The following is an 18,028-nucleotide window of genomic DNA, read 5'->3' as shown; positions in this document are numbered from 1 at the left end:
TAGCACTGTAGCTGCAAATCTTTCAACAAGGGTGTGCAACTGAACCCACAGCACAATATTAGATTTTGTGAGGGATGCAACTGAATTTGATCTTAGGAGGTATGACTATCTGGCCATACGGATAAATAAACTGCCCCTTATAGAGTGGGAAACCCTAGTGGGTAAGTGCTTCAGCTACTAACCAAGAGGTAGGCAGTTCAAATCCACCAGGTGCTCCTTGGAAGCTCTATGGGGCAGTTTTGCTCTGACCTATAGGGTCACTATGAGTCAGGATCAACTGGATGGTAGTGGTTTCTCAAACAGTGAACCATCACTTCCGGCCCAGTGCCTTCAAAATTGACACTCTCAGCCCCAGTTTTCCCCTTAAGCCTTGATTACACATCTTTGACTGCCCAGTGGGTTCCCTGAACTGGACGTGTCATCATCAATACAAATTCAACATGCCCCAAACCTGACCTATCTTCTTTTCCCGTTAAACTGGCCTTCTCTCTGGACTTCCTATTTCTGTTAAAGGGGCTATTATCCACCCAATTATCCAGAGATACTGTCTTGCCAATTCTTTGCCTGGTATGTCCCTTTATCTCAGCCAGCCCTTCACTACACCTTCACAGTCCCCACAATGCTCAGGCCTTTCCCAGCCCAGGTCAGTCTTGGATGCCATCCCACGAGGTTCCTTCCCATGAGGCCATGTCAATCGTGCCACTCATGCTCAGAAACCTTTAATGGCACCTCATTGCCCGGAGGATAAAATCCAAGTCTCCTAGTCCAGCAGCCAAAGCCTTTCCAGTCTACCTGGCCACGTGCTACCATTATCACTTAATTACTCCTAACCCTCAGCCACTGGCAGCTCCAACCAAGACATAGTCTTCTCACCTCCAGTTAGCCTGTCTTGGGCATTCCCACCCCCTGGCTCTGCTCATCCTGTTTTCTTCTGCTTAGTAGCCAGAAATGCTCAATTCCTTCTTTGCATCTTCTTCAAAACCTTCTCATCTTCCAGGGTCCAGTTCAAGAGCCACTTCCTCTATGAAGTTTTCCTTGACCATGGCAACTAAAACGTTTGCACTTGAAACCTGGAAGAGCTTCTGTTTTTGTTGTGGTTCTCATTCATTTGTTTTGCTTTATCTTCTTAGGTAAATGTCTCAAAACATCAACTGGATTTTAAATGTCTGAGGAAAGGGGCTGTGTGTGTAAGCCTCCTTCAAGGACTCCCGCAGCACCAGATGCAAGAGTGGGTGCTCGATATTTGTGGATTTGGCTTCAGGTCCGCTGACACAGAGACATAGCTCTGCTCCGTGGTCAGTACGAAATGCTTGCTTTCCCAGATCTCAGACTAAAAATGCCACACAGTCCTGTCTTGTTGGGAAAAGACAGTAGCATCCTTTATGATTTTCTAAGAATTCTCTTCTTTTTGCCCAGGGTGCACCCAGAAGCATCTTAGACCCTGAGGACTAATTCCTTACCTCTGGGGTTTGTTAGGAAACCCTGGTGGCATAGTGGTTAAAAGCTATGGCTGCTAACCGAAAGGTCAGCAGTTCGAACCCACCAGGCACTCCTTGGAAACCCTATGGGGCAGTTCTGTTCTGTCCTATGGGGTCACTATGAGTCAGAATCGACTCAATGGCAACGGGTTGTGTTTGTGTTCGGCGGTTTGTTAAGTATTCAAAATATTTAACAACTTGTCCAGCATGGGCACTTCCCAATGAAACCAGATGCCAGGACAACCAGGTAGATGCCAGTTGTAAACTTGTGTACCTGCACTGGTGTGATTCATCTGGCTTTCTGTCATGGTGTCTAGAGTTTTCCCGAATATTAAGGTTTTCCCTGCCATTATCTCTTATGTTTTCAGTTTCACAGCATTTTGATCGGCGTGTTCTCATTTAATCTTACAGCACCTCTATGAGGTGGGCAACATGGGGCTTGTTAAGCCCCTTTCCAAACAAAGAAATAGAGGCTCAGAGGCTGAGGGGGAGGACGTTCTAGTTTTCTATTTCCTTTTCTAGAACGCTTTGTGCTTCACCAGGCTGTCTTTCTTGCAGTCCCTGGAACTTTGTAGAAGGCACAAAGAAAAGATGTTCATTGGTGAACCCTAGTTTAAAAAAAAAAAAGAGTCGATGGTTTCTAAAATATACATTTAAGGATTAGGAAGGATTTGGAATCTGGTTAGCTTCATTCTGGCAGATCACATTCTGCAGTCAGCTTGGCAGTCTTGGAAAACCACTGTCTATTTTTAGGCCACACATTTGTTATCATTTAAGAGGTTTACAAATTGACGTTTTACGTAACTTGTTTCTAAAGAAGGCGAAACAGCCAGTGAGGCAGGAACGGGGCCAACCAACTTCCCTTCTCACCCCTTGTCTACTAAATGGTGGTCAAAGGTAATTCCAGAGGCTGGAAATAAAGTGTCCTCCGGTGTGGCACAAATGACCAGTTGAGAAACCAAAGATTCTAGGCTCCAAACCCCGTCCTCCCTAGTACAGCTTGGACCAACTTATAATGAGGGATTCCACTCAAGGCTCGAGGAGGTACCTGCATTACAATTTCGCCTTTGGCTGAGGTGTTGCCATCAGACTTCCCGCCTTGCCTGTCCTGTGAGAAGAGAGGAGACAGAAGCATGTTTTGGAAAATGAATGGCTAATATTCAAGCAAGAGATCAGAAACAAAAATAGAAGGCCAGTAGAGTGTGGCTGAGGCTTTTCAAAATGGTGACTTTGGAATTAAAAAAAAGAATGTTCCCTGTGGGTTCTCTAGGGTTCTCCAGATCTCTGCCTTTACTAGGTCTAACTTTGACTTTGGGACACTGGCAAGGGCCATGGGGTGGGGGTGCAGAAACAGTGAAATCAGCAGAAACCTAAGTGTTGACTTAGAAGCTGGGCTCTGAGAAAGAAGGTCTTAGATCTGGCTTCTTTGCTCCACGCTAAAATCCCCTAGGAGCCCTCGTGGCGATAGTGGTTAAGAGCTTGGCGGCTAACCAAGACGGTGGCAGTTCGAATCCACCAGCTGCTCACTGGAAACCCTATGAGGCAGTTCTACTCTGTCCTATAGGGTCACTATGAGTCAGAATCAACTCAACAGCAGCGGGTTTTAAAATGTGATATTGGGCATGTTATTTTTTTAGTTTTGTTTGTTTTTCTTCTCTAGTGTTTATTATTTATTTTATTGAGGTTTATCTCACATACAGTAAAACGCTCACATCTTTAGTGTACAGCTAGATTGAGTTTTTGCATGTGCACACGCCCTTGTAACTACTACCCTTTCAAGCATAACCCCATTTGGACTCTTGACACCGTACTGGGATTGCCGGCTTTTTGAATTTTCATATAAATGGAATCGTAGAACATGGCTTCTTTTGCTTAACATTATGTCTTTGAGATTCTCCATATTTTTGTGTCTAGCATAGTTTGCTCTTTTTCTTTGTAACACAGTATCCCATTATTGCTCAATTTATGTAACCATTTCCTGTTAATAGACAATTTTTCCCCCTGGTTTTTGATTATTATGAATGAAGCTGCTATGAAAATTTTTGCATATGTCTTTTGGTGGAATAGATACTCATATCTGTCAGGTAAGTACGCAGGAGCGGAACTGTTGGGTCATGGAGTTTGCGTATTTTCAACTTGGTAAATACTGCTGAATGGTTTTCCAATGTGGTAGTTTCCCTTAGGTTTTTCATGAGGAAGGAGCAGCTGGTCAAGTCAATGGCAAGGCATGAGGAGTCTGTGGGACTGGCAACATCTCTAAGTTGAAAAGAGGGGAACAGTTAAAGTGTTTGGTGCTTGGTTTGAAAGAGAAGTCTTCTACGCAGGAGCCAGAGAAAGTTTTAGGTGGGAATAAAAGAAAAAAAAAGTTTAATTTCATTATGTTTTCATTTCCAAAATGGGGCCGAGATGCCCCAGGGGAAATCCTCAAAGCAGAGGGAGCTCCGTGACTGGACACGGCACAGAGGCCAGCAAGGGTGAGGCCTGTCCACGTGCAGAGGTGGCGGACATCCCTTGGCCTGTGCGCTGCCTGCAAGGTTCTAGAAAGGATGTACTTTCCTGGTCAGGCCATTCCAGAGACTTCTGGGTGGCTGGCTCTTGGAACCAGTTCAAACCTGAACCAAACCCACTGCCGTCGAGGAAATTCTGACTCATAGAGACCCTACCATACAGAGTAGAACTGCCCCATAGGGTTTCCAAGGAGTGGCTGGTGAATTTGAACTGCTAACCTTTTGGTTAGCAGCCAAGCTCTTAACCACTATGCCACCAGGGCTCCAGAACCAGTTTAGCTAAGGCATTTTTTTCTGGCAGTCCAGCTGGTGCAGCACTGACCTCTTGAATCGGGTCCCACAGTCCAAAAACCCCAAGAGTTGTCTGGGGAAGCCCCCTGAGGGAAGTGGCTGTCTGAACACTGTCCACCCCTGAAACGCACACTGGGAGAAGCCAGGAGCCAGGTGGAGGCAGGGGCACTTACCCGGGTGACAGGGCATATGGCAGTAGGCAGCAAAATATGGTCTCTGAGTTCCCCGCCATCACACAATGCGGACAACTCACATTTGCGGTGAAACTGGAGGAAAAAGTGAAGATAAGAGTGAGCCAAAGCGGCCAAGGAAATGTCAAGTACGAGGGTTTAGAGGTTTACTGGGGAGGCAAGCTGTTTAGTGCTCCCCCGAATCCTGACGCACTGCTGGGTTTGACAGTATGGCCGAGTGTATTTGTGTGTGTGCGTGTGTGTGGCTCGGGGTGCCAAGTGGGCCTTGGGCAGAGAAAGGAGACCACGGTGCTGTGCATGGCTGCCGCAAGGAAACAGCCACGAGCAGGCCTGTGGCCCTTCAGCACGGAACCCCTGCGTGGATTTCAGAGCCCCTTTGAAGACTGCCCGCCTCAGTCTCTGAGGCTCTGGGAGGAAGAAGGGACCGATGCGCAGGCTCATGGGGAGCTGGAAGCAAACCTCAGGACTCAGTCTCTGCACTTTGGGATTTCCGCAGTCTGGTTTGGAGAAACCTCCTTTGGAGGCTGATACCTGCTTGAAGGGACAGGCCAGGCCAGGCCACGGCACTGAGTCTGCTTTGGCCGGCAGTTTGGGCTGCTCAGTGGCTCTTAGTGGTGCTCCAGCTTTCCAGAGGAGATTTGGGCTCTAGCATTGGCTGTGCATGGTGGCAGCAGGTACAGGCCTCTGGCCAAGCCAGTGGGGCTGCTCTAAAGAATGAGCCTTTGGGGCAGGTACCCTTCCTCTGCCGCCTTGTAGAGCAGAGTCTGATTCCTCTCCCTGTCACTCCTCCCAGCCCCAGAAGATACCAGGCGAAGGAAGCTTATGGTCCATCCTGCTGTTTCCAGCTGCCCCACCACAGAGGCAGTGGACTGGCCACTTCTTAAGCTCTTGCTGCCCTGGTTCTCGTCGGTGCCCTTTTCTCTGGGCAGCTTGGTGGTCTGTTGGAAGGCACTGTTATTTATACTCAGGGCACTGAACTGGCTCTGGGCCCTCCCCAGCCTTGCTCCCCTGGCTCTGTTCACGCCCTCTGGCGAAGTGTGCACTGCTCCCTTGATGTGGCTTTGAGCAAAGACCACGTGAAAAGAACCAGGGCTGCCCTGGGCGCCAACCCACCGTCATCCGGCACCACACGCAGTGCCGCGCGGTGACACTCTGGTAGCACTTGATACTTTTGTGGCACCGGTCACACTTGACGGAGGAGTTCCCTTCCACCCACGCGTGCTGCATCACCTGCGGGAGGGAGGGAAGGATACCAGGGAAGTCCACGGACCGCGCCCCAGGGTCCTGGGCTGAGGAGGGTCCGGGAGAGTACAGGGAAGGGCGGGCCAGAGGGTGGTTGTTGCCGGTTTAGTGGATGCGTTTATTGGACTGCTGGGTCCCTTTGCTGAAATGCACTGACATGGTCCCTCCCTGCCTAACTGCCACAATGCTGATCAAGGTAGACAAGAAACCACTTTGCATGGCTTTGAGTGGCTCCTTCACCCCAGCAGGCAAACCTCTGAGCTGCGTCTTGTCTGGCAGCCCGGCTGTCTGCCTTGCGGAGCCCCTTGAAGAGTGATGTGCTCGCGTGCGCCCTCTTCTGGAAGGCCGCGCAGTGCAGGGAAACACCATAGGGCTTGGGCTGGAGACCAAACTGGTTCAGTCACTGCTCTTCCACTTGGCGGTGGGGACCTTTCACCAGCTCCGGAGCCTCTCTGAACCTCAGGCTCCTCCTCTGAAAAAACTGGCATAATAGGCTCCATCTCTGGGAGGACCTCTCTGCAATAGTGCCAGCCCTTTGCAGGTATCTACTGACGGTTAACTCCCTTCCCCTCCCATCTTCTGTAGGCTAAGGGCTCTCAGCCTGGGCTGTGCAGTAGAACCACCTGGGGAACTTATGGAAGTCCTAAAGCCCAGCCCACACTCCAGGCCAATAAATTAGAGTCGCTGGAGGTAGGACCCACCATCGTTGTTTTAAAGTGCCCTGAGTGACAATAATGTGCAGCCAAGGTTAAGAAGCAAAGTCCAAAAGCTATTAGTGAGGGCTGGCTGGTGGCTTTCCATCTGGTCTGTGGCCAGGGAAGCCTAGGAACTTGGGAAGCACATGAGAAGGTGTGTGTATGTGTGAGATGTGACCGAAATGACAGCAGCTGATCCACGATACTGATGTCTGGGGGTACAAGCTCTCAGCTTAGCTCCCTCCTCCAGGAATTCTACAGCACTTCTCCAAAATTTCTACCAAGGAATTCCTAACAGAAGAAGAATGTGGATAGGGACTCTGGGAGAATCTAGGAGCAAAGCCTGAAGTGCCCAATTACGAGCACAATATTAAAATCACATGAAATATTTGCATGATAATATCCATGCTTGCATTCAATACAAAGAAATGTGTTACGTTACATAGCAATTGAGTTACTTAATGTCCTCCCCTCCCCCCCAAATGTTTTTGGTAAAATCATTGTTGCCCTAGATGTGCCATGTTTAGTTTGTAGCTTCTAACCTTCTACCACACACCCCTCAGCATGCAAAGAACCCAATCAATTTGGCATCTACATGGTCGCATTGATTTTGGTCCAAGATTATTACGCAGAGACAGAGAGAAAAAAGAGGCTTCAGAGAGGTTAAGTGGCTGGCCCAAGGTTCCATGGCTGTTAAGTGGCGAAGCAAGGACTCATTGCCAGGCCTTCTGATTCCAGGCCTAGGGTTATTTCCTGACACCACATTGCCTTCTCTATCCCCTTCTGGGATTGGAAGAAATGATGAAGGACTTGGGTTGCCCGGCAGGCTCAGAATGTTGTAAGTGTGCCCTGCTGGCCCCTCTGCTGTCCTCCTCCATTCTGTATGGGGCAGGTGGCCAGAGTGCAGGTTAGGGCTCGAGCCCAGACTGTGTGTCTGTGTCCTGGTGAGAGGCATGAACATGGAGGGATGTGTATGGGCGTGGTGCGGAAGGAGTGGACAAAAGGCCATGCAGTGTCTCAATGGGGCATGCATGTGGGTCTTTGGAGGCGCCCTTCTCTCTTAGGAGTCCTTTTTGGGAGGACTGGGTACCACTCCCATTCGCTAACGACCTCCTAACTAAGACTCCTCAATGGAATCTTCCCTCTGCAGAAGCTAGCTGAGTGCCTTCCCTGCTTATTTTATGGAGAGTCCATTTCCAGAAATGCTGAATGGCACCACCTAATGGCCAGGTTAGGAATCCAGAGTGGTACAAATGGTGGAGCACTTGGTTGCTAAACAATAGGTTGGTGGTTCGAATCCATCTAGAGGCACCTCAGAAGAAAGGCCTGGTGATCTACTTCCAAAAGATCAGCCGTTGAAAACCTTATGGAGCACAGTTCTACTCTGACACACATGGGGTCACCAGGAGTTGGGGTTGACTCAACAGCAACTGTTTATTTTTTAGTTCTTGGCCAAGTTAGAAATTTAAGTGCCATCACAACCTCTCCTCCTCTCTTATCGCCTGCATCCTGATCACCAGGTCCTGGTGGTGGTACCTCCAAATGATCGCTCAAACTCTTCTTTCATCTCCTATACCTCAGCCTGTGTGATAGCTAAAACACTCAACACCTGCAATGGCACAGACACAGCCATGACCGTGCTACGGATCAGAGCACAGTGGGTGAATGGAGGCCCGCCTTAGTCAGCCAGAGCCTCAGAGCTGCACTGCCTGGTGCCTGAACTGTTGGAAGAGGTTTTCCCTCTAATCTCCCTTCTGCACCACAGTCAGAGTGATTAACCTAACTCACAAACCCCAATCATACTATTTATGTGCTTAAAGCTCATCAGTGGCCCTCTTAGCTGCAAAGCAAACACCTCAGCTGGCTTTGCAAGACCCTCCCCAGGCTGGATCTCACCACTCTCTGAGCACGGCTCCTGCCACTTCCCTTTCAGCATCCTCTGTTCCAGCCACACCAAACTATGTGGATCCCAGAAGAAGCCACGTCTCCATGGTTTCTTCTACCACGAGTGCCTCATCCTCTGTGGCACCTGGTGAAGTCCTCCTGACTTTGGTTCAAACACAACTCAAATGCCACTTCCTTTGTGGAATCATCCCTGACTTCCTCCTTTAAGCCTCAGCTATATATTCCACAGAGCCCTGATGAAGGTCCGCATGTCATTATTTTAGACTTTGTGGACTTGTCCGTTTCTCCCACGAGACTACACAGCTCTTGAGCAGGCTAGGGACCATCTCTCATAACCTGTGTGCCATAGCACAGATGCTGAATGGATTGACGGATGAATGGGATGGTTTCAGGGTGGTCCTTGAGGCCGAGAAGGGACTGGATAAGCTCCCACAGCCCCTTTCTGCCCAGGAGTCTGCGGTGATGGACATGTTGCCCGGGACCCAGCATGCAACAGAAAAAGGCAATGGATGTCACTAACCTCCCCGCTCCTTTTAGTTTTTGAGAACGTTTTGACACACCCAGGGATGTTTTTGGATACACAGCGTTCGTGGACAGTATATTTACAGTCTGAAAAGGAAAAAATAAAATAAGGAGAGCACTTGCGAGTGGCTATCTAGGAAAGGTTCGGCCACCCCCCAGCCCAGCGATGGCCTCTGCCTTCCTCGGGTGGCCAGATAGGGGCAGGGGACCCATGGAGCTGGCCTTGCCTATGGAAATTCAATATGATCTCCAGCTGTTGATTGGGAGGAGAGTCCAGGGATGTCTCCCAGACATCTTTCTGCCCCCTCCCCCTGCCCCCACCACATGGCCTTCCACTGTGGGCAGTGAATGCAAGCAGGAAAAACAGCCCCAGAATGGTGCTTGTCACTTAAGGAGAGCCTGAGGGGTCATCCTCCTTGTCATGCCAGTGGCATAGCATTCCACTACAGGGATGTTGGTCAGTGGATGGAAGGAGCAGGGATTTCTGGAGTTAGGCCTGGGCCTGAATTCTGGCTCTGCCATTTGTGACTACCCACAGGATGTTGGGTAAAGTGCTTCACCTTTCATAGCACCAGGGTTCCCATCTGTAAAGTGGGAATAGAAGTGCCCCTCTTGCAGGGAATTTACAGGATGTAACGAGGTAATTTGTGCAAAGCACCATGTGTCTGCGTCAGAGTAGTTATTCCACAAAATAACAACAATAATAATAATGACTACTATTACTTACTACTGGAGCCCTGGTAGCGCAGTGGTTAAGCACTCGGCTGCTAACCAAAAGGATGGCAGTTCAAATCCACCAGGCGCTGCTTGGAAATCCTATGGGGCAGTTCTGCTCTGTCCTCTAGGGTTGCTATGAGTCAGAATCAACTCAACAGTAATAGGTTTTTTACTTACTACTATGCAAAAACAGCGAAGTCCACAGGCCTAGCGCCTGATAGGAATGAGATTGGGTCCAAAAAGAATTGGGTGAGAGCTGGATCTGAATGGATGCAGGAAAGACTGGAGGACCCTTTTTTTGGCCTGCTGATGCTTGCTCTTGGTGGCCACTGGGCAAAACTTTGCTAAGAAGACTTTTGTGGCTGAGGTCACTTGCTGCCTAGCTCACATGGGCGTGATGGATGAGACACTCTGGTGACCTGGACCACACCCACGGAGCCTCCCTGCAGCAGCGGCTCCCCTGTCTCTCATGGGTTCAGGCTGAGTGTTTGCATCTGTACGGGGAGGTGGCTTTTAGGACTCTATCACCCACAGCCTGGCCCCTACAAAGCCTTCTCACTGCAGCCCCTCTCCCGTCCCCTCCTGTTCCCCGTATCCACCTTCTTTCCTACATCATCCCTCCTTTCTTCCTTCCCCTCCATCTCTTCTGTCCTCTTCTCCAGTCTCCCTTTCTCTTTTATTCCCCTCTCTCACTTGTGTTGTCTCCCTTCTCCTCTGACTTCCTGAAACGGATTTTAAAACAAAACAAATGCATTGTTTTAATTTCCTTTCTATTTAGACTATAGCTTTATGTTGCTTATTAATTAAAAAAAAAGTGCCTCTAAGAAAAAAAAAAATACGTGCCTCTAACCATGCCCCAAATAAACATTCACTAGTAAAACCTGGATGAAATTAGTGGGAGATGTACTTTAATTACGTGTCACCCTCAATAGCTTTTTTTCCCCTAGGGCGGCACTGACCCATGGTAGAACTCCAACAATAAGGCAACACTTGTCCCTTGACTTGGGGAGAACAGAAACAGGACGTGGATGTCTTGCCCTATTGCCTGGTGTTGGAACAATGTGGGTGGCTCCCCAAGCTAATTTATTTTCTGGAATGGCTCAACCATGGGCAGATCAAGATAGCTCCAGGAGGGAGAGGGGTCTGAAGGAAGTTTACTCACAAATGCAGCACAGGCCTTGCTTCCGCACGCCCATCAGCATGACGTGGCAGAAGTTGCAGTAGGTAGGTTTCTTGAAATGCTTCATGGTCCAGGCATGTCTCCCGTCCCCCTTGGAGCCCTGCAGCAGCAATAACAGGGTGGAACCCTGAGCGGGCAGCCCTAAGCTAGAGGAAATCTGGGGTCATCTCTTGCGTATTCTTGCAGTTTTCTAAGTAAGACTCTCTTCTCATATGTGGAAGACACGATATTCATCTTACTGTTTTAAGGACTCCCTTAAAAGAAATGCAAATGCAAATTAGCAAATAATAAAAACTAAGAATATCTGAGTGGGAGTGGAGACTGGGGGTGATAAAATAAGCCCTCTCCCACACAGCTGGTAAGGAACCTTGGGGGTGCAGCGGTTAAGCGCTTGGCTGCTGACCAAACCATCAATGGTTTGAACCAACCAGCTGCTCCATGGGAGAGAGATGTGGCAGTCTATTTCCATAAAGATTACAGCCTGGGAAATCCTATAGCGCAGTTCTACTCTGTCCGCTAGGGTATCTATGAGTTGGAATTGACTCTACAGCAACAGATTACAAAGCTGGTGGAAATATAAATCAGAACAAGCTTTCTGGCAAATAATTTGGAGATCTGTCTGTCCGTCAGTCTGTCCATCCATCATCATTTCTCAATCTAATCTAATCTAATTCAGTCCAATCCAATCTAATGATCCTTTAAATGTTTATACTCTTTGACTTACAAATTTTGCTTCTTGGATTCTATCCTAAAGTCATAATTTTTAAAAGGCACATTAGCATTTTTGTGCTCTGTCAGAGCTTCAACCTGGAATTACCTAAACTAACAAAAGACTGGAAATATCCAAAAGATCTCAACATTACCAAAAGTTTAATGGTGGTACATCCATATGATTTAATATTGAGCATCAAACAAAATGATATTTATAAAAATATCTAATGGTGTGGGAATGTGCTCATGACATTATGTTGCACGAAAAAAGCAGAATATAAATTTGATGGCATATTATGATCTCAGTTTTATATAGTAAGATCTTTGACGGGAAGAAATTTCACTAAACTGTTAACAGAGGTGAGCTATATATTTGGCAGCCCTAAGGATGCATTTTATTCCCTAATCTGCTTTCTTCTATATTTTCCACGATGCACAGGTATTAGTTCTATAACCCAGAGAAAATAGTTTAGTAAAAATGATGTCCTTTTTTCTGTTATCAGCCTTCCATGCTATTAGCATCATCTCATGAGCACACTCCCAGGCCATTCCCTGCTCACAGGCAGAACAGTAAAGCGATTAAGACACGGAGAGGGTTAAACCGTCCTCTCCTGACTTGGCTTAGAACTGAATACGCCTTACCCACTAGATAAATCAAACCTCTTACAATCACACACCTTTCCCGGAACCTCAGATCTCTCACCTTCCAGCTCCCGGAGCTCAGCTTGGTGGGGCTGTGGCTTCAGGAATACCCCTCCCCACGTATGCTGTCCCTGAGACTTCCTCATGCGTTCCATCGTGAGAGTAACACTCTCAGCTGGTATTGTTGTCGTTGATGTTAGGTGCCATTGAATCGGTTCTGACTCTTATCCACCCTATGTATGTACCACAGAACGAAACACTGCCCAGTCCTGCGCCACGCACACAATCGTTGTTAAACTTGAGCCCATTGTTGCAGCCACTGTGTCAATCCATCTCATTGAGGGTCTTCCTCTTTCTAAGCATAATATCCTTCTCCAGGGACTGATCTCTCGTGACAACATGTCCAAAGTATGTAAGATGCAGTCTCACCATCCTTGCTTCTAAGGAGCATTCTGGTTGTACTTCTTCCAAGGCAGATTTGTTCGTTCTTTTGGCAGTCCACGGTATATTCAATTCCCATTCTTCGCAATGTTATCCACAATTTGTTATGATCCACACAGTCAAATGCCTTTGCGTAGTCAGTAAAACACAGGTAAACATCCTTTTGGTATTCCATGCTTTTACCCAGGGTCCATCTGACATCAGCAATGATATCCCTGGTTCCATGTCCTCTTCTGAATCCGGCCTGAATTTCTGGCAGTTCCCTGCCACTTTTGAATGATATTCAACAAAATTTTGCTTGCTTGTGATATTAATGATATTATTTGATATTTTCCATATTCGATTGGATCACTTTTCTTGGTCTGGTATTAGGGGCAGTTAAAAACTACCGTAGTAAGCTGGTGAGGACTGGCAGTTAGGTGCATAGAGTCTAAAGTGCTGGACTTCAAATCCAGTTCTTACTTCTGGACACCTCTGCGCTTGGGCTGGTCACTGTACCAGGTCTATTCCTATGTCCAGGCTCTTCTGCTGAAGGTCTCTGGAGGAGTCCATGTTTTCTTTTCAAATGCTGGTCTCCTCTGTGCCTGGTTAATCTCTTTTCTTCTCACTACCCCAAAAGCTTGCTCCTTCCAAGACTTGAGTTTTATGAAATTAAAGCCTTTTTATCTGCTGTTGTTGTTGTTGTTAGGTGCCATCAAGTTGGTTCCGACTCATAGCAACCCCATGTACAACAGAACAAAACACTGCCTGGTCCTGTGCCATCCTCACAATCATTATTATGTTTGAGCCCACTGTGGCAGCCACTGTGTCAATCCCTCTCATCAAGAGTCTTCCTCTTTTTCGATGTCTACTTTACTAAGCGTGATCTCCTTCCCCAGGGACTGGTCCCTCCTGATAACACGTCCAAAGTATGTGAGATGTAGTCTCAACACCCTTGCTTCTAAGGAGCATTCTGGCTGTACTTCTTCCAAGACAGATTTGTTTGTTCTTCTTGCAGTCTATAGCATATTCAATATTCTTTGCCAACACTATAATTCAAATGTATCAATTGTTCTTCAGTCTTCCTTATTCATTGTCTAGCTTTTGCATGCATGCATATGAGGTGATTGAAAATACCCTCCATTTCGGTAACTAGCCTCACTAACTGATTAAGTGATTCATCAAAAGATCAGTTCATTCATTCAGCCAACAAACATCTACCTCAAGTGATTTTTAAAAAAATTTTTATTGTGCTTTAGGTGGAAGTTTACAGTGCAAATTAATTTCTCATTCAAAAATTTATACGCAAATTGTTTGTGACACTGGTTGCAATTCCCACAATGTATCAGCACTTTTCCCCTTTCCACCCCAGGTTCCTCAGGTCCATTCATCCAGTTTTCCTGTCCCTTCCTGCCTTCTCGTTTCACTTTTGGGCAGGTGTTGCTCATTTGGTCTCTTGTACTTGATTGAACTAAGAAGCGTGTTCCTCTTGTACTTTATTTCATGTTTTGTAGGTCTGTCTAATCTTTGGTTGAAAGGTGGACTTTGGGAGTGGCTTCAGTTCTGAGTTAGTAGGATGTCTGGGAGCCATAATCTCAGGGATTCCTCCAATGTCTGTCAGACCAGTAAGTCTGGCCTTTGTGCGTGTGTGTGTGAATTTGAATTTTGTGCTACATTTTTCTCCTGCTCTGTTGGGGACCCTCCACTGTGATCCCTGCCAGAGTGTCAGTGATGGTAGCTGGGCACCATCCAGTTCTTCTGGGCTCAGGCTAGTGATCCATTAGTCCTTTGAACTAATATTTTCCTTGTGTCTTTGGCTTTCTTCATTCTCCTTTGCTCCAGATGGGATGGGACCAATAAATGCACTTAGATGATCACTTGATAGCTTTTAAGACCCCACACACTACTCACAAAAGTAGGATGTAGAATATTTCTTTTATGAACTGTGTTATGCCAATTGACCTAGATGTTCCCTGAGACCATGGTCCCCACCCCTCAGGCCCAGTAACTTGGTCCTTCAAGGTGTTTGGATGTGTCTAGGAAGCTTCTATGACTTTGCCTTGGTCAAGTTGTACTGACTTCCCCTACATTGTGTGTTGTCTTTCCCTTCACCAAAGGTAACACTTGTCTCTCTAGTTAGTGACCTTCCCTTCCCACCCCTCCTCTCCCTAAAAAATCATCAAAGATTATTTTTTTCTGTATGTAAACATTATCTGAGTTTTTATAATAGTAGTTTCATAGAATACTTGTCCTTTTGTGAGGGACTTATTTCACTTAGCATAATGCCCTACAAATTCGTCCATGTTGTGAGCTGTTTCACAGATTCATCATTGTTCTTTATCGTTGCATAGTATTTCATTGTGTATCATAATTTGTTTATCCATTCATCTGTTGATGGGCACTTAGTTTGTTTCCATCTTTTTGCTATTGTGAATAATGCTGTAATGAACATGGGTGTGCATGTGTCTATTTGTGTCACAGCTCTTGTTTCTCTAGGATACATTCCTTAGAGTGGGATTAGTGGATAGTATGGTATTTCTATTTCTAGCTTTTTAAGGAAGTGCCACATAATTTTCCATAGTAGTTGTACCATTTTACATTCCCACCATCAGAGCATAAGAGTTCCAATCTCCCTGCAACCTCTCCAATGTTTTTTTTTTTTGTTTGTTTGTTTTTACTAGTGGATCTACTTGTATCCACAATCAACACCCATTGAAACAACAGTCAAGAAGTCAAAAGACACATTGCATTGGGCAAATCTGCTGCAAAAGACCTCTTTAAAGTGTTGAAAAGCAAAGATGTGACCTTGAAGACTAAGGTGCACCTGACCCAAGCCTTGGCATTTTCGATTGCATAATACGCATGTGAAAGCTGGACAATGAACAAGGAAGACCAAAAAAGAATTGATGCCTTTGAGTTGTGGTGTTAGCAAAGAATATTGAATACACCATGGACTGCCAAGAGAACAAACAAATCTGTCTTGGAAGAAGTACAGCCAGAATGCTCCTTAGAAGCAAGGATGGGGAGACTATGTCTTACATACTTTGGACATGTTATCAGGAGGAATCAGTCCCTGGAGAAGCACATCATCCTTGGTAAAGCAGAGGGTCATTGAAAAAAAGGAAGACCCTCAACGAGATGAATTGACACGGTGGCTGAAACAATGGGCTCGAGCATAATGATGGTGAGCATGGTGCAGGACCAGGCGGTGTTTCATTCTGTAGTACACAGGATCACTATGAGTCGGAACTGACTCAACAGCACCTAACAACAACAGTGCCAGAGATGTCAGGGTGAGATGGTATCTCGTTGTAGTTTTGATTTGCATTTTGCTAATGGCTAGTGATCTTGAGCATTTCCTCATGTGTTTGTTAGCCGCCTGAGTGTCTTCTTTGGTGAAGTGCCTGTTCTTATCCTTTGATCATTTTTTAATTGGATTATTTGTTTTTCTGTTGTTGAGGTGTTGAAGTATTTTATAGATTTTAGAGATTAGACCTTTGTCAGCTATGTCGCAGCCAAAGTTTTTTTTCCCAGTCTGTAGGTTCTCTTTTCACTCTTTTGATGAAGTCTTTTGATGAGCATAAGTGTTTAATTTTTATGAGCTCCCAGTTATCTAGTTTATCATGTGGTGTTTGTGCATTGTTAGTTATGGTTTGTATTCTGTTTATGCCATGTATTAGGGTCCCTAGCAGTATCCCTATTTTTCCTTCCATGACCTTTTTTGTTTTAGGTTTTATATTTAGGTCTTTGATCCATTTTGAATTTCCTCAAGTGATTTTTGCAAGAATTAAGTGAAATACTGTCAGTAAAGCTCCGAATCCAGTATTTGGCATGTTGCAAACATGTTCTTACTTGGTGGCAAATACTGGGAACACAAAAATAACCAAAGAGTGTTTTCTCACATGTAAGGAATTTGAGTTGCTCCTATCCTAGAAATGAAGACATGGAGACTCAGGAAGTTATGTAAATAGTTAACCCTCCCTCCCCCAAACTAGGGTTTTCCTTTAGGGTCTTAGACTTGAAGGGCAATTACAGCACTCTTCAGAAGACCCAGCTTCTTCATGTAGCCCAAAAGACGGTCATGTTATCTGAAAATACCTCTATTAGCAAAGGGAACCAGTTGGCTGACACCCCCTTTCATGGCTACTGTTGTCATAGACACAGGATGAGAAGCACGTGGATCTTGGCTTGGGATAAGGTGACATGTCTGCTTGGGTTATAGCACCATCATGTGGCTTTTTCATTTCTGCACATTGGAGGCTGCAGAACGTGGAAGTCATGCCCTTCCTTACGTGTGCTGGGTTTCATGTCACTGCTAGAATTTCACCCAGAGACAGACTGCTTCCTGCATTTGCCATTCAGAGATCCCCAGACTTTCAGTGGCCGAACACAGGTTTTGAAAAAGCAAGCTAGTAATAGAACTTTTAAGCCCATACTGTGTGGGCTCTCCCAGACTCCCCTTCTTATAGGCAGCTTCTCTGGGGTCCTATGCGTTGATTTCCCACTTCTTGGACAGGAAAAATATTAAATGTTAAAAATGTACACTTTAGTACATACTTAAAACAAATGTACACAACTTTTGATTAATTAAAACTAAACTTGCATTTGATTTTTGTTTGCAGCTTTCTTGACGTGAACTATGGCTTGCTACGAGGCTGAGTTGGCATTTGGGGGACACACTTGGGAGAATGTTGAAGAACTAGCCTCGCTCTCCCACCTCCAGCTGTAGAAGAGTAGATCCCTCCATGCAAAGAGTTGGTGGCACTTTGGACCTCAGTAGGGAAAGTACAAATTGGGTCCTTGTTCCATCTCTACTTGCGTGTTTCAGAGAAAGGACAGGTATGCTCGAATGACACCCAAGCAGAACTTGTATCTTTGATCCAAGTATAATCTTGAATGAGTATTGTTAGCAAAGATGTTATCTTATTTACCTTTGCACCCCCAGATCTGAGCCTTTGTGGATACATAGTAGCTTCTTGGTAAGGGATCATTGAAGGAGGGGTCTGATGTTACCGAAGATGGAGGCTCGCCTCTGCTACAAACTGGCATGCACCCTTGGGCTCCTTACCTCTCTGGGCCTCAGTTTGTAAAACAGGAGGGAGACTAGAGCTTCACAAAGGTCTTTTCCAGCTTTGACTTTCTAAGGAGCTAAGTAACCAGAAGGGAGTCGTGCAGGTTCCTTGATTTCTACTCATCACTTAGAAGGAGCTGAGCATGCCAGTAGATGACTGCAGAATCCTTAGTTCTTGAGTGTTGTTGGAAATGAAGGCTCAGCTTTAACCCTGAACCACAGAACTGTCAGATGGAGACACTATGGGAAATGGGCAACGACAGTCAGGTAGAGGCCAGTCCAGCTGCCCTGCCTGTTCTTCCTCTCTGTGGCATTTCAGTAATCTCAGAAACCCATGAGGCTGTCCTGGTAAATGCTTCACATCACCATTTGTGCTTTTAGTGCTAATCTTCCTATCTCAAGTACGGAAGTTAGTTCGCTTGGTAAATAAGCAGAAAATGCAGTGTCTGACTAGGT

At 46.2% G+C, this 18,028-nt stretch overlaps 1 protein-coding gene across 1 annotated transcript in view; it reads right to left on the bottom strand.

Annotated features, from left to right (window-relative positions):
• DGKG (diacylglycerol kinase gamma) overlaps positions 1–18,028 on the bottom strand; it is a 200,747-nt gene that overhangs the window by 130,334 nt on the left and 52,385 nt on the right. Inside the window, exons 9-13 of the mRNA XM_023551564.2 lie at positions 10,711–10,828; positions 8,830–8,918; positions 5,581–5,697; positions 4,450–4,542; positions 2,527–2,586 (exon numbers count right to left, since the gene is read on the bottom strand). Of these exons, the coding sequence (XP_023407332.1) occupies positions 2,527–2,586; positions 4,450–4,542; positions 5,581–5,697; positions 8,830–8,918; positions 10,711–10,828 (477 nt within the window). The remainder of the gene's footprint in view (positions 1–2,526; positions 2,587–4,449; positions 4,543–5,580; positions 5,698–8,829; positions 8,919–10,710; positions 10,829–18,028) is intronic.

This window comes from Loxodonta africana, chromosome 1, assembly GCF_030014295.1.
Source record: "Loxodonta africana isolate mLoxAfr1 chromosome 1, mLoxAfr1.hap2, whole genome shotgun sequence".
NCBI classification, from domain to species: domain Eukaryota; kingdom Metazoa; phylum Chordata; class Mammalia; order Proboscidea; family Elephantidae; genus Loxodonta; species Loxodonta africana.
The sequence above is the reverse complement of the archived record's forward strand: the minus strand, read 5'-3'. Positions and strand labels throughout refer to the sequence as shown.